Source organism: Rhinichthys klamathensis, unplaced genomic scaffold, assembly GCF_029890125.1.
Source record: "Rhinichthys klamathensis goyatoka isolate OS25496 unplaced genomic scaffold, OSU_Roscu_1.1 h1tg000973l_1, whole genome shotgun sequence".
Taxonomy (NCBI): domain Eukaryota; kingdom Metazoa; phylum Chordata; class Actinopteri; order Cypriniformes; family Leuciscidae; genus Rhinichthys; species Rhinichthys klamathensis.
The window spans coordinates 302,597-325,302 of NW_026607285.1; the positions used below are offsets into that span (position 1 = coordinate 302,597).

The window sequence follows — 22,706 nt, forward strand, 5'->3', positions numbered from 1 at the left end:
CTTCTGTTGAGCAAAAAATAAAATATTTTGAAGAATGTTAAACGGTTGACGCTAGCCATTGACTTCCATAGTAGGAAAAAATATATACGGAAGTCAATGGCTACTGTCAACTGTCTGGTTATATACATTCTTCAAAATATATTATTTTGTGTTCAACGGAAGAAAGAAACTCATACAGGTTTGGAACAACATGAGACTGAGAGTGAGCAAATGATGACAAAATTTAGATTTTTGGATGAAGTATCCCTTTAATGAAGGATTTCCTAACACTTAATTGATTCAATTTTTAGATCTCATGTGTTACTTGGTTTTGATGAACAAAGTTAGTCTGCTCTTATTTAGGTTTCTACCTATGCATGTGGGGATAGATTGATCACCAAAAAAAAAAAGCAAAACACCCACATACACTGCTCATCACTGACAATTGACCTGGAAAACTTGTAAATTAGGCAATCAGTGAATGAATATTAATGCCTATTGTAATTTTTTTGTGGTATTTCCAGATTTGATTTCAGTTCAGTATAATTACATCCATATTCATGTTCTTATGTAGGAGAACCATGAGTGCCAGAAACAGATCCTGCTCTTCCTCCATCCTCCAGGCATGCAGTTCATCATCCTTTACTAGACAGCCTTCTCGTGTGTTGATCATAGATGCATCGCCGCCCTGGTGGTCAGAGACATGCACTGTTCTGTGTCAGGCCCTGGAAGATTTCTTTTTTCTGGCCAGTAGTCTGGCAGGACCTGTTCGTGTGCCACTGCTTAGCGTGTTTGCCATCAGTGTACAGCTGGAGTGCCTTCTACCCTTTGTGGTGAGGATGAGTATGTGTGTATTTGTATCCATGTTTGACTAGGTGAGATGCAGTAGGTACTATGTGTTTAATAGACAAATAAAAGTATCTGTCTTCTAATGTCTTCCAACCTTTCATTCATTCATCTCATTCTCTTCACCAGCAAGTTAAGGGAAATCTGACACGTTTGCTGTCCTGTGTAGAGGAGCTGCGTTCTCTGCCTCAGGAGGGCTGTGTTCGGCAACGGGGGGCACTCCTTAAACAGGCAGTGCTGGACAGCCTGCAGCAGTTTAAACAATACATGTGCCATACAGCTCATGGGGACATCAATAGCAACTGTGTGGAGGTGAGAACTTCCACTGCTAAAACTTAAATTGCTTTCAATTGTGTATCTGTAAGTAAAGCAAAACATTTAATTTCTTATTAAATATGGGGGAATCTCATGAAGAGGTCAATTTGGTCACATTTAACCCAAAAATCAGTAGATGTGGCGGCTGGGGGACATATTTCATAGGGCCCTGTGTATTACAGTAATGAAAATCATTAAAAAGTTAAAATACCTAATCCATGACTGACACTAATGAAAATTTGGGGGTGAAATGTGCTCAGTTGTCCTAAAAATAATGTCACAATAATGGGTTCTTTTGATTTTCACCCATAAATGCCTTAATCTCCTATACAGTAATCAGTCTTGCTGCCCTGGTTACTTATCCTTCAAATCAACATTCACTGCCCTTCGATCTATGCATCTGCTTCCTGGCTTCATTTTAGAGTAATTCACCCCGCTGCTTTGTTTAAACCTCACATAACAAGTAAAGAAATGGTCTCGTCTGTATTGAACCTCTTCAAAGCACAGGCATTCACATTCAGATTTCCTACCAATGAATCCAAAGCTCATTTACCCTCTACTATTAGCCTTGAATGAAGATGTTGGCGCACTGACACAGACCACATGGCCCTCAGCAGCCACTCTCCTCTCAGCAGGCTCCATTAAAACCCAGCACTAATGCCCCACCACAGGAAGCACAGCAGAGGACAAGTGCATTTAATCAGATTATACAGAATATTTTTTTGTGCCCTAAATGGGATTATATGGTGTATATGGATTTGGTCTCACTTTGCTGTGACACAACAGAGCTGTTTATAATTATGCCAGAGATGTCTATCATAGGAAGAGAGAAATGACAGTAGCTTTGATGTATGCGATTGTAGCACTCTCTTCGCGACGCTCTCTGTTCAAATATGCAACAGATCATGTAGCAATGATTTGTACAAGTTATTTATGTGGCACAGGGCACAGCTTTGATGACTGATTTATTTGTATCCTTGAATATGTTCTATGGTCTCATATTCTACACACAATTAAACCTCAGAGAAGATGTTTTTGTGCTGTGTAGTTTGTGAGTTATTTCCCTCACATTCTGAGTTGGAATTTATATCAACAAGAGAGACAGCTAATGACCACAATCAGCTTTCATCCGTACAATCATAAAAACAGGGGCATTGGCTTCGTAGCCTTTTGGGTACACTGTGTGAGTATTGTTTGGAAATGTCAGCAGAAATTTGGCATGACTTGCGATTTACAGAGAAAGAAATGTAGCATATTTTCCTCAAAATTGCTTTCTTTTGGCTATTGAAATCTTGAATCCATTTACCAAAAATTGGGTTGATAAAGTGAATTATTACAAACAGACATGCCTGCTTAGCTGAGTTTTGACTTATCAACTAGATTCTAACTGAAGGATTTACATTTTTCTAGGTGACTGTATTAACCTGTCAGTCAGGACAGATAGTCCTCAAACAGCTGGAGCAGGGTCTGAAAAACTCTGATCTGATGAGTCTGCGCAGGCTTCTGGTGGTCCACATCACATTACAGCAGAGTCTCTCAGACAGATCTCTGGCCTGTAGCTTTGAGACACCATCTTCAGAAGATGACCAGGAAGGTAGGAGGACATATTTAGTCATAACATATTCTTAGTCAGTGAGAAAATGGATGAGCATTGGCTTTTATACTCATCAAATATGGTCATTGTGTTCTACAACATCTGCCAACCATTGGATTAACGAAGAGGTCAACAATCAAACAGACATATTTAATACTTTCAGTATTGAGAAAAAAAACCGGCTACATAAAACAACAAATCTCAATTCAAAAGGGGTTTTGGGTGATGCTTTGTACTGTGTGCACGTTTCTGCCAAATCTCTGAGCCCTCTCTTGTTTTCTGCATAATTACTTTAATTAAGGTTTTGCAGTTGAAAGTCTCAGGATTTCATACCACAGACTGTGTAAAATGAGATTCCCAGGGTGAGAGAGCAAACCAGACATCAATTCAAAAAACAGTGCCAAACATTCAAATCTCTGTGTGATCTGATAGGTAGTAATTTAGAAATCAAGGGAGGGCAGCAGGGGAAGATGATTCAAATATAGGCAAGTTTATGTCTGCACATTTATAAACTACATGAAATTATATCTTTGCTTAAAATTAAGGAATCTCTCTTTCTCCTCTTCTTTAAAGTAAATCGACTAGTAAGTGAGTTGCCTATACGACTTGTTGACCAGTTGGTTTTAAAGAACGATTGTGTCCTTATCTGCAATCTCATTTACATTTAGTTTTTCCAAATATCTTTGCTTTATAATGTATTGGTTTCATTTAATGACTTCTAAAATCTGGGTGGCACATACTTAACACAATAATTTATAGACTGTCATTATAGTGAGGCATAGTGAGGAATGTAAGATTGTTCATTTAAATTCTAGTTGGTGTGTGGCAGCTTTGGAATTCAGAAGGCCTGTTTAGTTTAAATATATCAGTTTTCCTCTTCTCTAAGCTGAATACTTAAGTGCCTTGAGTGTGTTGAAAGAGTGGAGTGCTCTATTTCTTTAAAAGAGTAAATCTAGAGCAAACCTATTTAGGTCTTTTCTTTAGTTTCAAATTTTCTCACTTATATTTTAGACGCAATATTGACTGTTTTTGTTCCATTTCAAAGCGAAAATAGTTCCAAACAAAGATCACCACAGATTCAGAACCAGCGCATCTCACAGCAACACTCAGCCGTATTTCATTACTGCATGATTGAGTGTTTTTTGAACAAATTGGTTGAGTCAAAGATTCAATGACCCATTTATAAACAACAACTTCATTCTTGAATGAATCAGCCGTTTGGATGAATGACTCGCTCATTAAGACAGTCACTTGCCACCAACTACTGACGGTTTAGTTTCATGTTTAAACATTTTTTTTTTTTCCTGACTTGTTTGGTATTTTCAAAAATTATTTGAAACAATCTCATAACATCATTTAATCCGTTTTAAAGTCCCCATGAATTCAAAATTGACCATACTTACTTTGTTTGCCTAAATTGATCGTTTTGTGGTGAACAATTCATCCATGCAAGTCAATCCACACAAATTTTTTTTTGATCTTTAATCAAAATCTGAAATTTCCCCTCCCCTCTGCGTTGGAGGACCTTGCCTGATGACGTAGGTTTCACGGTTTGGGTGTCTGCTTAACATCCGTAACCACGCCCCTCTAACTGACAGTAGACAGGCTGAATAAAAACACCTACTTTTCTAGATCCAATCAGGTGCTAGTTGGGAAAAAAGCCACGCCCACCATTTTGCCTCATTTAGTATTCCGTTTCTCTCGGAAATAAGTCACAACACTGGAGAAAAGTCGTTTGTAACTTCCGGTTCACGGGGACTTTAAATTTTTCAGTGTAAATGATTTAATTTGATTGGTAACAGCCCTATAGTGTATGTTTCTAATTTAATTAATTGAAAATTCAAATTTAAGCATTTGAAAGATGAAGCGTCAATTTAACAAGGTTAAGGGGAATGCCCTCAGGGTAAATATCACAAATATGAAGATTTTAATATGTGAAAGCTGATAAAACACTGATGAGAAAATTGCTTCAGAGTGAATTATATTTACACCACAAAAAAAAAGAGAACATTTCTGGAAAGCAACTTTTTTTACTGGGACAAGTGAATGACCAATTTACTTGTCCAAAGGACAAGCACATGACAAGGCTTAATGTCGATCCCTGTATAAACATTGTTTGCACAGTATATTCTTTTTTTAGTATATTATTCTGGTGCTCCTCATTTAGGAATCACACTTGTGGTCTTCGCGTTGAAAAGTGACTGGACACCTGAAAACGAAATGTATTTTGAGAGAATTTGATGGGACTAATTAATATTTATGCATTAATTATGGTCCATTTTTCCCATTGAAATAATTAAACAATTCTAGTTTTTTTTTATTGTTTTTCAATTAATGCAGTATTTCAGATTAATTGAAATCTAATTTTTGAAGGCAGATTACCGCCATCTGGCGAGAAAAAAAAAGATAAACATGTAATTCTATGGTGTAACCACTAGATGCCTGTATACTAGAGATGCGCGGTTGGTGGTTACAGCCGCGGACTCCGCGGATAAACCGCGGATAACGGGACGAATTTTTTTTTTTATTATTAAATTCGGGCGGGTGGCGGGCGGTTGAACCAATCAAATGAAAAATATACATTGTTATATATTGTTATCTGACTATACATCCAAAAAAATAAAAATAAATCGAGCACACTTTGAAATAGTCTAATTTTCATCAGCTTGAGTCTATGCAGAGACTGCTTGTTGTTATCAGAGATGGCAACGCCGGCAAGGGAGGTACGTGACAAACTCAAAAAAGGAGAATTAAAAACAAAGGAAATAGAAGGTCAGAAAAGTGTTGCCTGGAATAAGTTGTGCGCTCTCTTGATATGCGCCCGTTCGATATTGTTTCTGGTAAAGGATTCCCCCAAGTGGCCCAGACGTTGATTGACATTGGAGCTAAGTTCAGTGCTGTTGACGAGGGACGAGCCTGTTCTGAAGACTACCGTTAATTTTGAATGCACGGGAAGAGAGCGGAGAGCGCGTCTTTTTCAGGCACAGTGCAATTCATTTTATACCATCAACAGGCCTAACAATCATATAATAAACTATAGAGCCTCGATATTAAAGAAACGCCGAAGTCACTCCTAGGCTTTTTCGTTGGTGCGCCATCAGCTATGCCTACAAAAGACAGATGAAATCTAATATTAATAATTGATCCATGTCGGTATACACAGCCTAATATTTTATAATGAAAAATAGCCTACACAATCAAGATAGACTATTTACTTTTTAGCCTATTTATTAAATCCAGGAAACTGGTTAATGAAACATGGATTAAAATGAAGATACAATTAATACAAAACGAAATTCGCTTTAAAGAAAGGCTTTGTGCTTTTTTGAGGCCTCTGTGAAAGTTTGAAAGTCTTTTAGTGCCGCTTTCTGAGTGTTCGCGTCCGTAATGGAGAACTGTCACGTAACATTGTTGGCGCCCCATACAATAGCAGCATGTTGAAATTATGTGCCAAAATGCGTTTTCTATTAGGCTACAATAAAAATATTGTACAGTACCCTATCAGATAAGGTCAGGTTTGCCGAAGTGCATTTAATTTAGGCTATTTATTTATTTTTGTCCCTGCGCGCCGATCGGAGAGGAGTTCACTGCTGATATTCTGAGAGCTTTCTAGTCTCGTGGCTGTCATCAGCAGCGCCTTGTATCGCCCAATCAGCGGATGGCGGGCGGGTGCGGTTTTGAAAACTGGTCAAAAACGTTGGTGCGGATGGATGGCGGACGGATGATGAGTTTTGTGATGCTGTTGCAGATGAAATAATAGCCCATCCGCGCATCTCTACTGTATACTACCTTTAGTCAAGGTTTATTTAAAGTGCCACTCAACCCCTGGTCAGAGCCTAACTCCACCCACTGGCAATCTTTGAAAAACGCAGGAAAAGTGGGCAGAGCCCAGAGGGGACGAACTGAGGGCGGGGCTGAGTGGGGGGCGTGCACCTGAGACCCGCAGTGACTCGCAGTGACTGATTGATTGACAGTTAGAGGACTTTTCTCCCCCACCTTCACCTGAAGTGGAGGAGGGTGAATTGTCTGAGGACACAGGGCCAGAGCCTTATCAATTCGAGCCGCTGGCTCAAACTGCGGTCTTAACTCCCGATGCCGACGATGCTAGCAAAGGGCGTGGTGAGCTCGTGCCAGGGGCATGGGTAGTGAGCCGTTGGCAGAGCCTGCATGCGTCACGCAGGGAAACAACTTCAAATAGGAAAATTCAACTGCAGTAGCCACCGTTTAACTCGAAGAGGGCAGCACTCAGAGGTTTTTACACCATATATTGTAGAATTAAAACACTTTATACCCAAATGACAAAACATTTACTCAAATCAATGAACAGCAGTAATAAAGCCCCAGTCTTACAGACCATTAACTAAAAAAAGTTATTTTAGGGTTTAGTGACCCTTTAAAAAATTTGTTATTTTGTGTACAAGTTTTTACATTATAATTACTAGTCAAACCTAAGTCAAACCTGAATACAGAGAAAACATTTTGTTACACTTACTTAACATTAAAATTAAAAAAAAATGTAACCAAAATGAAAAGGAATGCTTTATCACAGCTTAATCCATCTGAATCTCATCTAATTTTAAGCTCTTACTTTAGCCTTCTGACTAGTTTTTCCTGTATGGTAATAGCCCTACCAGTTCATTTGTGTGAGTATAATTGTGAATGTGTGTGTGAGTGGGTGTGTCTGTTTTGCACTCTTGAGAGTTTCACCTCTTCACCCCTGTGCCCTTTTTTTCTGCATCGTGGATACATCCTGCATTTGTAGATTGTACACACAAAAATTTTCTGTTTTTATATTTTTTGCCCATTTCCCATTCATTTCCTATGGCGGTAAGTTTTTTTTTAGACCAGGGCATGATTTGAAAAGGCTATTAGACAATTTATTTTGTGTTCATATACCAAGTGCCATAAAAGTGTCCCATTAAAAACTGCTCCTAAATCGATGCATACAAATTTATCCTAAAGCGCAGGGGTCGGCAACCTTTTTGTCGTGACATTTTTAAGTTTCTGAGTTTATCACTGTACCATAACCCCACCCCAGTATAAATACACATACATATTTTAAATATTCACAATGGCTAACAGAAATAGTGCAGAACCTTAAATAGTCCTAATTTGTTTTACATTAGTCAAAATCCTTATTTTTTTCCAGTTTTAAATTAAACTGAGTAACAGATTTCCAATGGGCCTGTTTACACCTGGTCATTCATTCGTTTTAAATGATCAAATAGCCATCCGTTTTGTTAAAACTGTTCCATTTACTGGGCAACGTAACTGTTTCTCCGCAAAACGAATATAAATCTAATCTTCAATTCCTGCGCTTTAGGCAAATTTAACGGCGTTCACGTCAAAGAAAGCAAGATCAAAATCAAAGACCACAGTTGGAGAGAGAGAGAGAGGTAAGATAATTTATTACTTTTAATGAAGCCGACTGTGTGTTGAGCTTCAGGATGAGACGCCGAAATTGTTTCATTTGCGGCAGTTTGCGCGTTGGCTTGCTGAAGAGATGCTCAGCTACTTCTCTGCACTGATAGCGCTACTTCAGCACATAGTCATATCTGGGTACCGGGAGCTGTAATCTATCGCTCTCGCAGGTTTAGTTTTTACCATTTTAGGAGGAGTAAAATTTACATTTGTGGCTTCAACAACCAGATGCATTTTGTCGTTTCATCTGGAATGTGAAAAATGTCCTCTTTTGGTCTTTTCATGATTGGATAGTTATCTGATCAGAGAAAACGCATGACGCAACCAGGTAGACATGAACGCTGTTACCACGATGCATCACATTCATTTCGATGTGTGAAATGTTTAATAAGGACCCTTTACTGAATATCTCAGAAATGTATAGCATTGACTATGCACAGCGAGCTGTAAGCTGTCAGTCAGTAACTTGTGCGTGTGATGCGCAGTGGTCGCGCTAATGGTTTGTCAAAGCTGTGTGCTTTTATTGATTTGCGCAGTTTAATTGTCACACTTTAATAGTATGTATAACTCCTATCTTAAAGGTGCCATAGGTGATTCTCTGCAGAAAGTTTTTTTTGTTATGGTGGTTGAAAGTCTCCTCATATCCTGATAGCAATCACTCTGTTAAGCGGTCTAAATGTATTTTTATAAATGTATGTCATCTGTGGAAGGCATAGGACCATAGAATGTTCGTTCAATCGTTGCGTTCGCTGTCGGTCAATGTGTGTTTGCATACCACTGAGCTGGCTATTCACACAGACATAATGAGTCATCAGCGCGTTCACGTATGCTGTACGGACAGAGCAAGAATGGCAGGCAAGCCATTCATGTCGGACAACAACCAGACTCTCATCGTGAAACCCCTGGCATCCAATAAATATTAAAAAATAAGTTTTGCTAGCTAAACAAACCGAAAACTTGCATCAAATTCCATTTTTAAGAATTTGTTTATGTTTGGTATTGTAGTACTGTTACTAACTGTACTATAAAGTTTTCTCACCGGTGAATGACGCATGATGTATTGCTGTAACGCTGTCTCCGGTCTTCTGTGCTGTGCGCGTTCATGCTTTGAGGCGTGGCTTTGGACGGCGATTTGCAGGGAGGGTGGGATGTACGCTTTTAGTGCTATCAGGCTAAAGTTAGCATTTTCCCAGATGTCCTACTGCTCCTTTAAAGGACAAGTTCGGTGTTTTACACTTAAAGCCCTGTTTTAAGATCGTTTCTGGTGAAATAGAATGGTTAAGATTAAAATTTGGACACATGCTGCTGGCCCGAGAATTTTCGGTTTCTGTGGTTGCACCCCCCCCACCTCCACAATGGTTGCATAGGTGCACTGGAACAATCGTTCATAAAACGCATTAAACTTTAGTTTACAAAGACGTGAAACTCACCGAGTGGTCTGGGGTGTTCACTGATATGCTTACACAAAAATCACTGCAAAATATGCTTTCCAACAGGTTTTATTGTAGTTTTTGTCCCAAGACAACCGTTCTATTTCATCAGAAACAATCTTAAAACAGGGCTTTAAGTGTAAAATACCAAACTTGTTCTTTAATATAACAAGCTGTGTTACTATGAGGAATGATTACCTCAAAATGTAGATCTGTATGCAGGTACGAGGTACTTTATCTGAATGAAATGCATACATCTCTCTCACTTTTTCTCAAGTGCCAGCGATTAACCCTCAGCGTGCCAGTGTTGGCAAGCGTGCCATAGGTTGCCGACCCCTGCTCTAGCGCATCTCCTAATCGACATCAGATGAGTTGGACGACGTCTTGCCCCCTATGAACACTATCACTTGGGAATAAGGTCTCTTGTGTTCCACTAACCTGCTGCGGAGCACTAACCTGCATTTGAAATACTTTAATCACAGCAAGGAGGACCTCATGTCAATCACAGAGGATCCCCACAACAAAAGAGTACAACATAGTGCAAGGCAAAGGTCACATTATTCATTGCATCATTTCTTCATATGTGTTATTCAGCAAACCCTTCTCTGTTACTAGGTTAAAGCAAATATGGATTTCTTGATTACTTCAGCTTGTTACTCAAGTCATTAGGTTATATATTTAGACAGACATCTAGTCTTGTCCATCTGCATCCGTTATTTCAACACACACTAACTAATTGTTGGGGACATTCGTTTTCAAAAGCATATAAATGTAAATCCTGCAAGAAAAAGGAACGTTAGTTATGATTAATTTAGCTCGAAGATTAGCTGATAGACTGTCAATTCAATAAATCAATTCAGTTGTTTTCCCACAGAAGCAGTTTATTCAGTGTAGTGAGGCCTCTCCTCCATTGACATCCTTTAAAAAAAAAAAGGCCTCTAGTCTCCTTGTGTACTACAGCTTTACAGTTTTTTTTTTTTTTTTTGCTAACCTTTAAGGCTTGTCCTACAGTGGCTTTGTTATTAGTAATCCTGAAAACCATAATTAACTTGTTCAGGTGTGTTTGATTAGGGTTGGAGCTAAACTCTGCAGGAAAGTGGGGCTGAATCTGAAATTGCCCCCTATACCCTTAAATAGGGCATTATTTGAAGGGGCTGCCATTTGTAGTGGTGTCCGAAACCATAGTGGACATTTATAGAGTGAACTCATTCTATCCCACATTGCACTGCAATAACGAGTGTACAGCCGATATACACTCAACGGCTGTTCGAACGGCTCGTTTTCATTCACTCCTTCAAGTGAATCATATTAGTGGACTAACATAGGGAATAGTGATTGAGGGTTTAAGAGGCGTTTTCTGGATTCAGCCTGGATCTCGAGGGCCAGAGTTGCCCACCCCTGTTCTATGTAGTCACAGACGGTTCACTAATCTGACTGGGCTGTTGTAGTCCGACAGATATGTCTAGTAAAGGGAACTTTGAGGTCATGTAGTCCATTGTGTTTTGCTGGATCAAGTCCATACCAGCTTTATTATTGATCGAGAGCAGCTAATGGGATAAGAACCTTATGTCAGTTCACCCATACACACACATATGCTGAAACACTGACTCTGTTTTGATATAGCTGCCCCACAAATTTAGGTGTGAGCAGCTAGACCGACATTGAGGTCTAGCGTCCCTCCCTGTCTGACATCCTGTTTTTAACTATCAACGGACAAACTCAAGTGTGAGGAGGACCTCAGAATTAACATTTTGACACTGTGTGCCTGTGGAAGGAAATAAGACTGTGTGTGTGAGAGAAAGATACTGTACAGTTGGCTGAGATTGTTTCTGTTTGTATCTTGGTCATGTTAAAGTGACCATTTAATTTATTGGAATTGATTTGATTGACAAAAAATGGCAAATTAATTTAATTTTAAGCAATGTTGACAGGAAAGGGGCATTTGAACTCAAATAGATTTCTGGTCCTGTTTAATCGCTGTCAGTGTGAACACTTGCGATCATCTTTTCTTCCCTATTGTGAATTTGTGACATATCAAAGTAAACACGACTTCCCGAACAAGAAAAAATGTAGGATGGGACTTGATTTTGTCCATCGGGAATTGATTGGCTCGTTGGATCATTGTCGTTTGCTAATTTCTGTGTCTCATGTGAGTGACGGGATGCTGGCGGGGAGGGATTATTGCCCTTTTTTTGCGATAGTATTATCAAGAATGAGATGTCATTGTGAGGGGGAGGGGAAGTCAATGTTTTTGATTTACGAGTTCGCTTGCCCATTGAGGGGGCTTTCACAGCCGGGTGACTGGATGTAAAATTCAGTCGCACACTCTCAAATTTTAGTCGCAAAATGCGACCATTTGGTCGCAGTCTGGAGCCCTGATATATATACAGTATATATGTAACTTTTGACAACTTTATGCAATCACCACAAAATTTGATCCAGATGCAGCTCACATGTAGAGGGACTTCACCAAAAAGTTTTGCTCCTACCTTATTTCCTTCCTGAGTTAATCCATGTCAAATAAGGAAAATATGCAAAATCAGAAAAAAAAAAAAAATATATATATATATATATTTTTTTTTTTTTGATTTTGCATATTTTTGTGCCATTTTTCACAATTTAGGCGAGCTAAAAGGCCAAGTCAAAGCTACCTTGCTTGGCTACGTGCGTCTGTGGGATTTTTGTGTTAGAACTCCATGAGGAATATCTTTAGTTCTGAGGGATGAGTTTGGACTCATTATAATCGTAAGCATCTGCTGTAAATAATGATGTGCCATTTTCTACCTTCTGTGCATGCGTCATGAAGTTACAAGCGAAAACGCAACGCGAGTGCTTCATCAGTACTTGGCTACGTGCGTCTGTGGGATTTTTTGTGTTAGAACTCCATGAAGAATATCTTTAGATCTAATGGATCATATTAAGTTTAGGCTCTTTTTAATCGTGAGCTCCTGCTGTAAATAACGATGTTCGACTTTTCACAATCGATGTATGTTTCATGAAGATACGAGTGAAAAGGCCAAGTCAAAGCTACCTTGTTTGGCTACGTGCGTCTGTGGGATTTTTGTGTTAGAACTCAATGAAGAATATCTTTAGTTCTGAGGGATGAGTTTGGACTCATTATTTACAGCAGATGCTTACGATTATAATGTGTCATTTTCCACAATCGGAGCATGTTTCATGAAGTTACAAGTGGAAATGTGTCAAATTCAGCATCCGTATGATTTGGGTCTTGAGGGGCTTCATGTACAAAAACTCGCTCTAGTTTAGTAAAAGCCTGAAACAATTATGGTTGTTGTATTCTACTTATTGGTGTACACTTCGGGTTGAAAGGGTTAAAGATAACGAGGGCACATAAAATTAAATAAAAAATAATGATGACGTGCAGTTCTCTAATAAATCATTTATAATAAACACGGCAACATTCCATTAAAAAATAAGTCAATTTTGATTTCATGGTAACTAAGAATACATGTTTCTTTAAATATTTCCAAGTTTTTTTTTTTTTGTTTTTTTTTTAAGTGCTTATCAGTATTCAAATTCTCCATTCAAAATGTTCAATGATGAATGAATCTAGAGCCATCTTTTTTAAAGTTTATCACTGGTTCATATATTCACTATGCACTACATAGTAAAACCACATAGCTCATTATATGAGGAACCAGGGAATGAAAACAAGTTTGCAAATTCACTTATTAGACACTGAGACGCTTTGGAGGTGACGCATAAATCATTGTTTAACAAAACAAAAACACAAACATATATTAATTTTGACTTATATATTTTTGTCTGTTTTAGGCTGTTTTTCCTTATTTGTGACAGAATAACCTCTCAGGTTCATGGTTGTTTGTCATGTTTAATTTATGTGTTCATACTTTATAATTATTTAAGTTACAAGCCTGAACTCCTCTGCACCATTTCCATATTGAATTATGGTTAAAGAAATAGATCAAAATGAGAGCAGTTCCTTTCTCACTGCATGGACAAGAATATCATGAACATTCTGCCCAGCATGTCTTTACGGGTTTGGAATAACATCAGGGTGAATAAATGATGACAGGATTTTTCATTTCCAATATATAGATGGAAAAATTTGTGGGATGAAAAACCATCTGTGCAGCACTCCATCAAATAAATCTCAGTGGCTAAATGGAGGCCACTCCTGTGTAAAATTCATACAAAAACCCTTTTCTTTTGATTGGAAAAAACAGCTACCTCTCATCACCAGGCTAACACATAAAGTAGGACACCATAAATAGTAAAGCATCATCATGTATTATTATTTCTTTAGGTAAAATTTACCGTATGCATATATTACTTGTAATGCAAACACTCCTTTAAAGGGATAGTTCACTCAAATGTTGTTCCAAACCTGTATGAGTTTCTTTCTTCCGTTGAACACAAAAGAATATATTTTGAAGAATCTAGGTAACCAGACAGTTGACGGTAGCCATTGACTTCCATAGTAGTTTTTTTTCCTACTATGTAAGTGGCTACCGTCAACTGTTTGATTACCAACATTCTTCAAAATATCTTTTTAGTTCAACAGAAGAACAAAAAAAAAAAGGTGAGTAAATGGGAGAATTTTCATTTTTGGGTGAACTAACCCTTTAAGACCCCATTAAATATTTTGACGAGCGTAGTGTTGACATTACCTAGAAGTTAGGGTGGGCCATGCCAAAGGACTTGGAAGAGAAGATTACTCTGGAAGTTTGGATAACAATACTTGCATTTTTCCCATGACAGATGCTGCATATAAATCTCAGTTCATCAACCCTGTGTAAATCAACCCTGTTTTTTTTTTTATACCCTTTGCTGGAGAACTGTAGCTATTGTTGCTGTTATCATGACGAATGCTCTCGTAACCACAATCTGGAGTCTTGTTGCAGTATGTGGTTAAACTCTTGAGCTGAAGAGATTTCAATTGCTCTCTCAAGTGACTACATTACCATAACATTAAAGTTTATGTATATTCAATGAACACACTCTGAGACTGTTGGAGCCACTGGATACTTGACCTCTGATTTTATGGTACTGCAGTTTAAGTGAATAATCTGCAAAAAGAGGAATGCATCTTTAATGCATAACAAATATGCTACAGTGCATTGCTTTATCTTTATCCAATTTTAAAAAGAAACAAAATAGATCAGGGAGTCTTAGAAATGCACTTTCTGTTACATCACTACAAAGCATGTCTTTCAGAGCTGTGGACTGTGCACACATGCTCAGTTTTTTCTTGTGCAAATATTTTGTGATGGTCTTTTTCCCAGCTGCCATATTAATCTTTAGCAGGCCAGTTAGGCATTTATTTCTGTGGTATATTCTCCAGATATAAACAGAAAATGCAGGATTATTATGAGAATATATATTATTATCAAGCATATATTATCAACTCCACCTCAAAAGGAATTGCTTCTCACTAGGTTAAAATAGGTTCAGTGCAACACTGCAGCAAATTATTCTCGTTTGTAAGTATGGTTTGATTGATACCGGTGTTAAACTGTTTACTGTGCAAACCTAGTCCAAAAAATAAGATTTTATATTTCTTTTACATATGGAAAAGACAATGTCTTTCACTCTGTTGAAGTCATGGTTTCACCACTGGCCAGCTAGAAGACACATCATGTCTAGACTGTCTCGGTGTCTGTCTCGATCTCCCCCTAAACTTCATCTCAACTACTCTTTTTCTCATTTATTCCATGTCTCGTTTTCTCCCCCTCTCAGTCTGCAACCCTGTTTTTATTCATTTCAGAAGTGACAGATTTAGCGATGTGGTTTGGGAGAGTCATGGGAGCAGAAGGGTCCTGCCGTACCACCCATGCCCATCTCTCTTTCTCCAACTCACCCCTCCTTTGGGTCTGTAGTGTTGCCATGGTAATTTCATGGCGTGATTAGGGTAACATGCTGATGTGAAAAGCAGGACTTATGTTAATGTCACTCAGGCTGTTGTTTGGTAAGATAAAGTGTGAGTGGGTGGAATTTTGGGATATATTGCCAGTTGTTAGGAAGCTCACAGCAAAATAGGTCTGTAGATTAGCCCCATGTGGCTGGACTGGCCTCGACAACAGACAGAATGAATTTTTTTTTTTTTTATATATATTTGTGAATTGTGCTGAAAGGCTTAGCTCTCTGTGTGTGCACCAACCATCTGTTGCCATTGCAAATTTTCTCATTTACAGTTTCATCTTGTACATTTTCAATTATGCTAAATCATTCATCACACCGCAGCTAAATATTCATTGCCTAGCAATTCATAATCTCTTTTTTTACACTTACATTTATTCATTTAGGAGATACTTTTATCCAAAGTAACTGCAAATGAGCAATACAACAAAGCGATCATCCTAAGGAGGCAGTAACTTGAGAGGTACAGTACATTAGGATTCAAAAGTTCCTCTTAGAAAAATTAGGTATGAAAAATCTGTATCGTTTCTTGAAATTGCAAGTGACTTAGGGAATATCATTCCACACCAGCACAGAACAGTGCAAGCGAAATTCCCCTTAACTGATTTTGTGCCCCTCTCTGATCGTACCACTAGGTTCTAAAACACACAAGAAGAAAGTAGTATATTCAGCATGGATGCATTAAATTGATCAAAAGTGACAGTAAAGACATTTATAATGTCAAACAAGTTGTCTATTTCAAATAAATGTTGTTGAACTTTTATCAAAGAATCCTGAAAAAAAATGTATCATGGTTTCCACAAAAATATTAAGTAGCACAATTTTTTGTTTTAACATTGATTATAATCAGAGATGTTTCTTTATCCTTCAGAATGACTTCTGAAGGATCATGTGACACTGAATACTGCTGAAAAATCATCTTTGCCATCACAGGAATAAATTACATTTCGCAATATATTAAAATAAGAAACAATTGTTTTAAATGGTAATACTATTTCATAGGGGTGTAACGGTACATGTATTCGTATTGAACCGTTTCGGTTCGAGGCTTCCGGTTCGGTACGCATACAAACCGAACGATTCCTTGGACCATTTTTCCTACCGACAAAATTCGCGCTGGCATGACCACCACAACGTTGCGCAACATAAAATGGCAAGCGTAAAGAAAGCGGAACGAAACTGCGCTACTCATTATGTGCTTCACGGGTCGTTTATCAGTTCGGAGTTCGGACCAGCAACATCTGTGCAGCGCGAGCCGATCTCGATCAAGCGACACTGTCACTACACAGCGCTAAGAGATCCAGTGAAGAAAACATTTGAATTCGCCACTGAAGTAATAACATCGCTGCGAGATCTAGTGAGAAGCATTCACATTTCTCCGTTATTAACCGTAGATCTCTATTAGATCAAACAGCGCTGACGTGGACACCAGGAGAAATATTGTGCCGTGATGAATGAACTAAGTTAGGAATACTTTACGTCCACAGACCAGCAACATTCACCATAACTGTAACCAGTTTGGCTGGAATAGTGAAATGCTTTCAAGTACTTCACACATCTTTTTCCAGCACTTCAAAACTTAAATATTATATAAATAAATATATGAAGAGTTCAGATGCAAAAGCCTCTAAGTGCCATTTGAAATTTTCTTCTAGAATGATCATTTTTATGAAGCTTGTATATTTAAGTTCAGTAATTTCACTCAAATGACAATTAATAGGTAATCTTCATTGCCATTTAAGTGAAATTACTGAACTTAAATATTACAAGCTTGATAAAAATAAAGAAAATTTCAAATGGCTTTTGCATCTGAACTCTTAATATATTTAAATGTTATTTTTAATGTGATGACCAAAACATTATTTGTTCATCCTTCAAAGATGACACCCATTTATAAACCTGAAAGTTTCAAGATGTAGGAAAACTCAACTTATTTAAAAAATATTTTTTCTTTTAACAAATAGGAAATTTCTCTGGCATTTCTTACTTTTTGCTGCATCGAAAACGTACCGAACCGTGACTTTAAAACCGAGGTACGTACCGAACCGTGATTTTTGTGTACCGTTACACCCCTACTATTTCACAATATTTTCTGTTGTATAATATGTAGGCTATTTTTGATCAAATCAATGCAGCCTTAATGAGCATAAGGGACTTCTTTCAAAAACATTACCAACAGTAGTGAAATTAAGGCTGCCTACATTTTCTTAGTGTGCATGTACACCTACCATCTCTAGATCTTGTGTATACTGCATAGTATACTACATGCTACATATTTTACTATCTGGCTGTTTGTAGCGGTTAGTGAGTTTTGTGAGTCATCACTTTTGTGTCTATGGAGTGTTTGGTGTCACTTTTGAGTCTAAATACGAGTGGCTTAAGTTATATCAGGTGATACAGTCTCTCCCATACACATTTTCTCTAACGCACACATGCTTACAGAATCCTGACGGAACTTCCCATCAGTGCAGAGAAATAAAGACAGCCTTGTAATCTTTTAGAGGCCATGTAAACACTTTATCCAAGTTCTGGAAACACACCATGCTGTTTCATCAATCAAATATAATTTCATCAATCCATAGGGATTCGATGTTGTTTTCATTTCTCAGTCAGGGCTGGTCTCAGATATACTTCTTAAGAGATATCCTCATCTGACTTCATTAGTGGTTAGTTTCATGTTGTAGAAACAAGTTTTCAGTAAGGTCTGATTTGCTTGTTTGAATCCACAGCATTTTGCTTCATCTATTGGTCCATAGTTTCTCAATCTGAGCCTTTCCTTATCTACCTTATTTTCTGTGAATGTGCAAGACTTCTACTCATTTAACTACAGTGCCTAATGAATCAGAAGAATAACAAAGTGCAGTATATGGTAAAACTGTTTGCACTAAAAAATACTGAGTGTTTATGAATATGATAATAAATTAAAATAACAAAGTCCATTATGCTGCTTGATATTGCAAACTGGTATGTTTTTGTATAGCTAAAATAACTGGAAGCGGATGACACTGGAAGCATTGCACATTCAATGTACAAATGGCTGCACCTGCTCTTAAGTTATAAATAAGGTGGATAAGCCCAGGTTACAGATGGCTAGTTAATTCATGTATTATTCAGTTCGCAAACCTGAATATGTTCCTCTGTTCCTAGAGCTCAAAAGCCAAGGTCAAGGGTTTGATTCACAGAGAATACACATACAGTACTTTGTGTGAATGCACTATAAGCCGCTTTGAATACTGTAAATGTTCATGCGGGATTAATAGGTGAGACAAATTAGATTATTAGAGGTCAAAATCCATAGAGCAGAAACACTTATAAGGTGAGAAAGAAACAATGGAGGCAGTGGAGACGAAGGAGAGTAGATGAAACTGGGAAAAGGGGAAATGGAGGAAAAAAGGGGTATTAAAGATGTAGGGCTGAAAAACAATAAGGTGCACAATAAAAGAATTAAGAAATCGGAGAAAGGAAGATGTCAGACACATAAAAAACAAGATCCTAAGTGTGAGCATGAAGGATGGTGCACTAACTTAAGCCAGCAATATAAGGAAACAGAATGTGGTAAGGAGGATGATGTCAAAAACATATTTTGCCTGCAGCGAATGTTCAGAACAAAGAATATCCATAAATTCCCATTCATCCATGACAGATTAACTGTGACTCATCAGTAGGAGTCTTTTGCTGTCTCTTCTCTTAAGTCATGTAGAATCGGTGTCCTCTGCCCACATGCCAAAACATCAGAAGGACATTACATATGAAACTTACTACAAGCATGTCTGTAAATCATTTGTAGTCAAAGGATGGAGGTTTTGTTCTTGCATTGCCCTGAGAGACAGATTAAAAAAACGCATGCCCTTGAAACTAATTGGGGTTTTCTCTTGCATGTTGTTTTTATGTGCTAGTATAACATTTGAAAGACCTAATTTATCATATTGCCTTGCCAAGGCTAGCGACTCTCATTTTTGTTTTTTGTAAAGCAACAGAAGCATTTCGGACATTTAGATTTGCCTCCCTCTCTGTTTTGTCCCTTTCCAAAATGGAGAAAATGTAGCTCATTGAAATGAGATGATGGATGTGTGTAGGAGTGTGTGGGTGTGTGTGTGTGTACGGGAGCGTCTGGCTGGCACGGTGGTCTGTCCTCACACTCCGTTTCATCACTTAGTGTGCATTTCCCATGAGAATGTGAGACTATGGTGATGATTCTGTTTGTAGAGGATTTAAAAGTAAAATGTTCTCTCTCTCCCTTTCTGTGCTTTTGATCTTGGTCTGTCTTTGACTCTCTCTCTTCTTAAAAACAGGAGAGCTATTTTGAGTTTGTAGTCTTTCATTTTGTGTCTTACCTGTTTAATGTAGAGATGAAAGAGCGAGGGGCTTTATGCTTGGCTCCGTTTGTTGACTCTTTCAGTTTGATGTGTCTGTACCTGTAATGTAAATGACAATTGATGAAATTGTTACACAACAAAGGGACATCTTTGTTAAATTTGGTACAGTAAATGCCATGCTTATAAAATGCATAAAATGCCATGCCGAGCAGGCATTTTATGCCAGTAACTGATTTGTTTAACCCAAATTTCTGAGTATCTGTCAGTATTGTCATATATTTTATACAAACTGTACACTATCGTTCAGAAGTTTGGGGGCAGTATGATTTTAAATGTTTTAATAGAAGTCTTTTACGCTCACCAAGGATGCATTTATTTATATCAAAAATAAAGTAAAAACAGTAATATTGTGAAATTTTTATTAGATTTTGAAGTAACCAGTTTCTATAATATATTTTAAAATGTAATTTATTTATGTGATGTAAAAGCTGAATTTTCAGCAGCCATTACTCCCTTCTTCATTGTCAAGTGATCCTTTAGAAATTATTTGTGATACATTTTTTTCCAGGATTATAAGTTAAAAAGTATAGCATTTATGTAAAAATTAAATCTATTGTAATCTAAATGTATTTACTGTCAATTTTGATCAATATAATGAATCCATGCTGCATAAAAGTATTAATTTCTTAAAAATAAGATCTTAGCAGGGCTTGAATTTCGGAGCGGGATTGTGGGTATTGCATTTATTCAGGTTGTTGGTTAATGAGCAAATTAATCCACACAGATTATCAGATCAAATCAGTAATTTGAAAACTTTCTGTGAGACATAATTTCACAAACAGCGAGAGTGATTCAGCACCGTCTTCTCTCTCTTTCAAAATGTGCACATGGCTTAACCCTCTGGGGTCCAAGGTGTTTTTGGGGTCCTTGAGATGTTTTGACATACTCTGACATTTGTGCTTTTTTCAGTTGCTTATAAACAAATTACTGGCAAAGGTGTAATTACACTCTATTTAGCACAAACAGGGCTACCATAATATGTTATCAACATGTATGTACATTAGGGATCGACCGATATGGATTTTTTAGTGCCGATACCGATACCGATTTTTTTCCCATCAGCCTTAGCCGATGACCGATACGGGCTGCCGATTTTCTTGAGCCGATATTTGGAGCCGATACATTTTGCTCCCTCAATTTACATCATAAAAATGACATGATGTTAACAAATGTTACAGGTCTCAATTTAATAAAAGTAACATTTATTTAAAGTAAAAAAATCAATATTTAACAAATAGTAAAAACATGTGAGGTAGAACAAGAACAAGTAGATAAACAATATTTAACAAATATTAAAAACATGAGGTAGAACAAAAAAAAGTTCACTGCTGAAAATAAATATTTAAGCATAAATAAAATAATTACACTATTGCACACAGTAGCAACCAGCATAATAAAGTGCACAGTGCACACTGTACTTCATTTTAAAAGTAACGAACTATTTACTGCCATGGTTTAAATTTTTCTACATAAAATAAAATGAGCATGTCTAGTCTCTAATATCACTGCGATGGCGAGGGAGACACACACCACACGCGTCCAAACCTCAGCCAGGTGGTCGCTGAATAAATCTCCCACAAAAAGCACGGAACAACGTTGGTATTACTTAATCCTATGACCAGTGTTCGTAACAGCTACCGTACGCATACTAGGGCTGTCAAAATTGCTCAAATGGCGTTTGTATATTCCCTCTAAAAAACATATTTGAACATCGTCGTGCATTTGGTCAATGACGCGCATTACGTCAATAACAGGACAAATTAATACAAAGAGACATAACTACTAGTATTAAGTAGCTTATTTGAGTTTAAACATATTTGACAACGTATTACTACAAAAAAAAAACGAGTAAATCAACTAATGGCCAAGACCGCAGAGCTCACTCTGGCTCGCCCGGACTCGCAGGCGCACTCTCTCTCTCTCTCTCTCTCTCTCTCTCTCTCTCTCTCTCTCGCACTCACCCTCACGCTCTCCGCGCATACCGGTTTAAATGAACAACAACAAACAAATGTTGAGTGCTGATCAAGAGTTTTGTGCAAGCAATTTAAGGTATATAGCAGGCTTCATTCAGTGATTGAAACAAATACATTAATTGAAGTTTCACAGTAACATTACATAGAACCGACACTGAGCGCTCCGAGCGAGCTGTGCTGTGGTAACGTTAGTCTGCTACCGCGGGCGTGTTTTTCCACATTCGAATATTAATTTTCACCTTCAAAATTCAGGTTTTTTTAAACTATTCGAATAAATACCGGTATTCGTATTTAGAATATTCATTGACAGCCCTAATGCATACTGAACGGATAGCCTACAGCTATTTGCAGCTCCCTAAATACAATGGCAAGCAAGCAGTTTTATAGACGAGTCATTCGCGTTTTCCATTTGGACCCACAAACTTGCTTAGCTATATAGTTGCAACCACATAACAGTTATAGAGCAACGTGTTTCCATTTTCAAAGTGTTTGACAATATTTCAGCAGTCAAACAGTTAAAAGATGCTTTGAAAGTTTAAAAGTTACCGTTATCTTGAAGCGCAGGTTGCACTCTGCTAGTGGGGGAGGGACAGTGCAGGGTCTGCACGTGAACTGCAGCGTCTCCAGCAGCACAGAGCTGCCTGTGGACGCCTGTCTATAAATAATGCCGGGAAAAAACTATCGGCGAACGCAGCAGCCGCGTATCGGCCGATTCCGATACACGTAAAAACCGCAAATATCGGCCCGATATATCGGCTGGCCGATATATCGGTCGATCACTAATGTACATGTTTGTATTTTTGAGAGAATATTGTTTATGCGTGGTTATTGAAAAAACTAAAACTTAAAGTTTCTGAAATAAGGCCACAAA

The 22,706-nt window shown here is 37.8% G+C and overlaps 1 protein-coding gene across 1 annotated transcript in view; it reads left to right on the top strand.

The window, feature by feature from the left end:
* Window positions 1-560: 560 nt before the first annotated feature.
* Window positions 561-22,706, top strand: part of m1ap (meiosis 1 associated protein) — a 46,590-nt gene continuing 24,444 nt past the window's right edge. Inside the window, exons 1-3 of the mRNA XM_056244410.1 lie at window positions 561-812; window positions 955-1,137; window positions 2,551-2,734. Of these exons, the coding sequence (XP_056100385.1) occupies window positions 561-812; window positions 955-1,137; window positions 2,551-2,734 (619 nt within the window). The remainder of the gene's footprint in view (window positions 813-954; window positions 1,138-2,550; window positions 2,735-22,706) is intronic.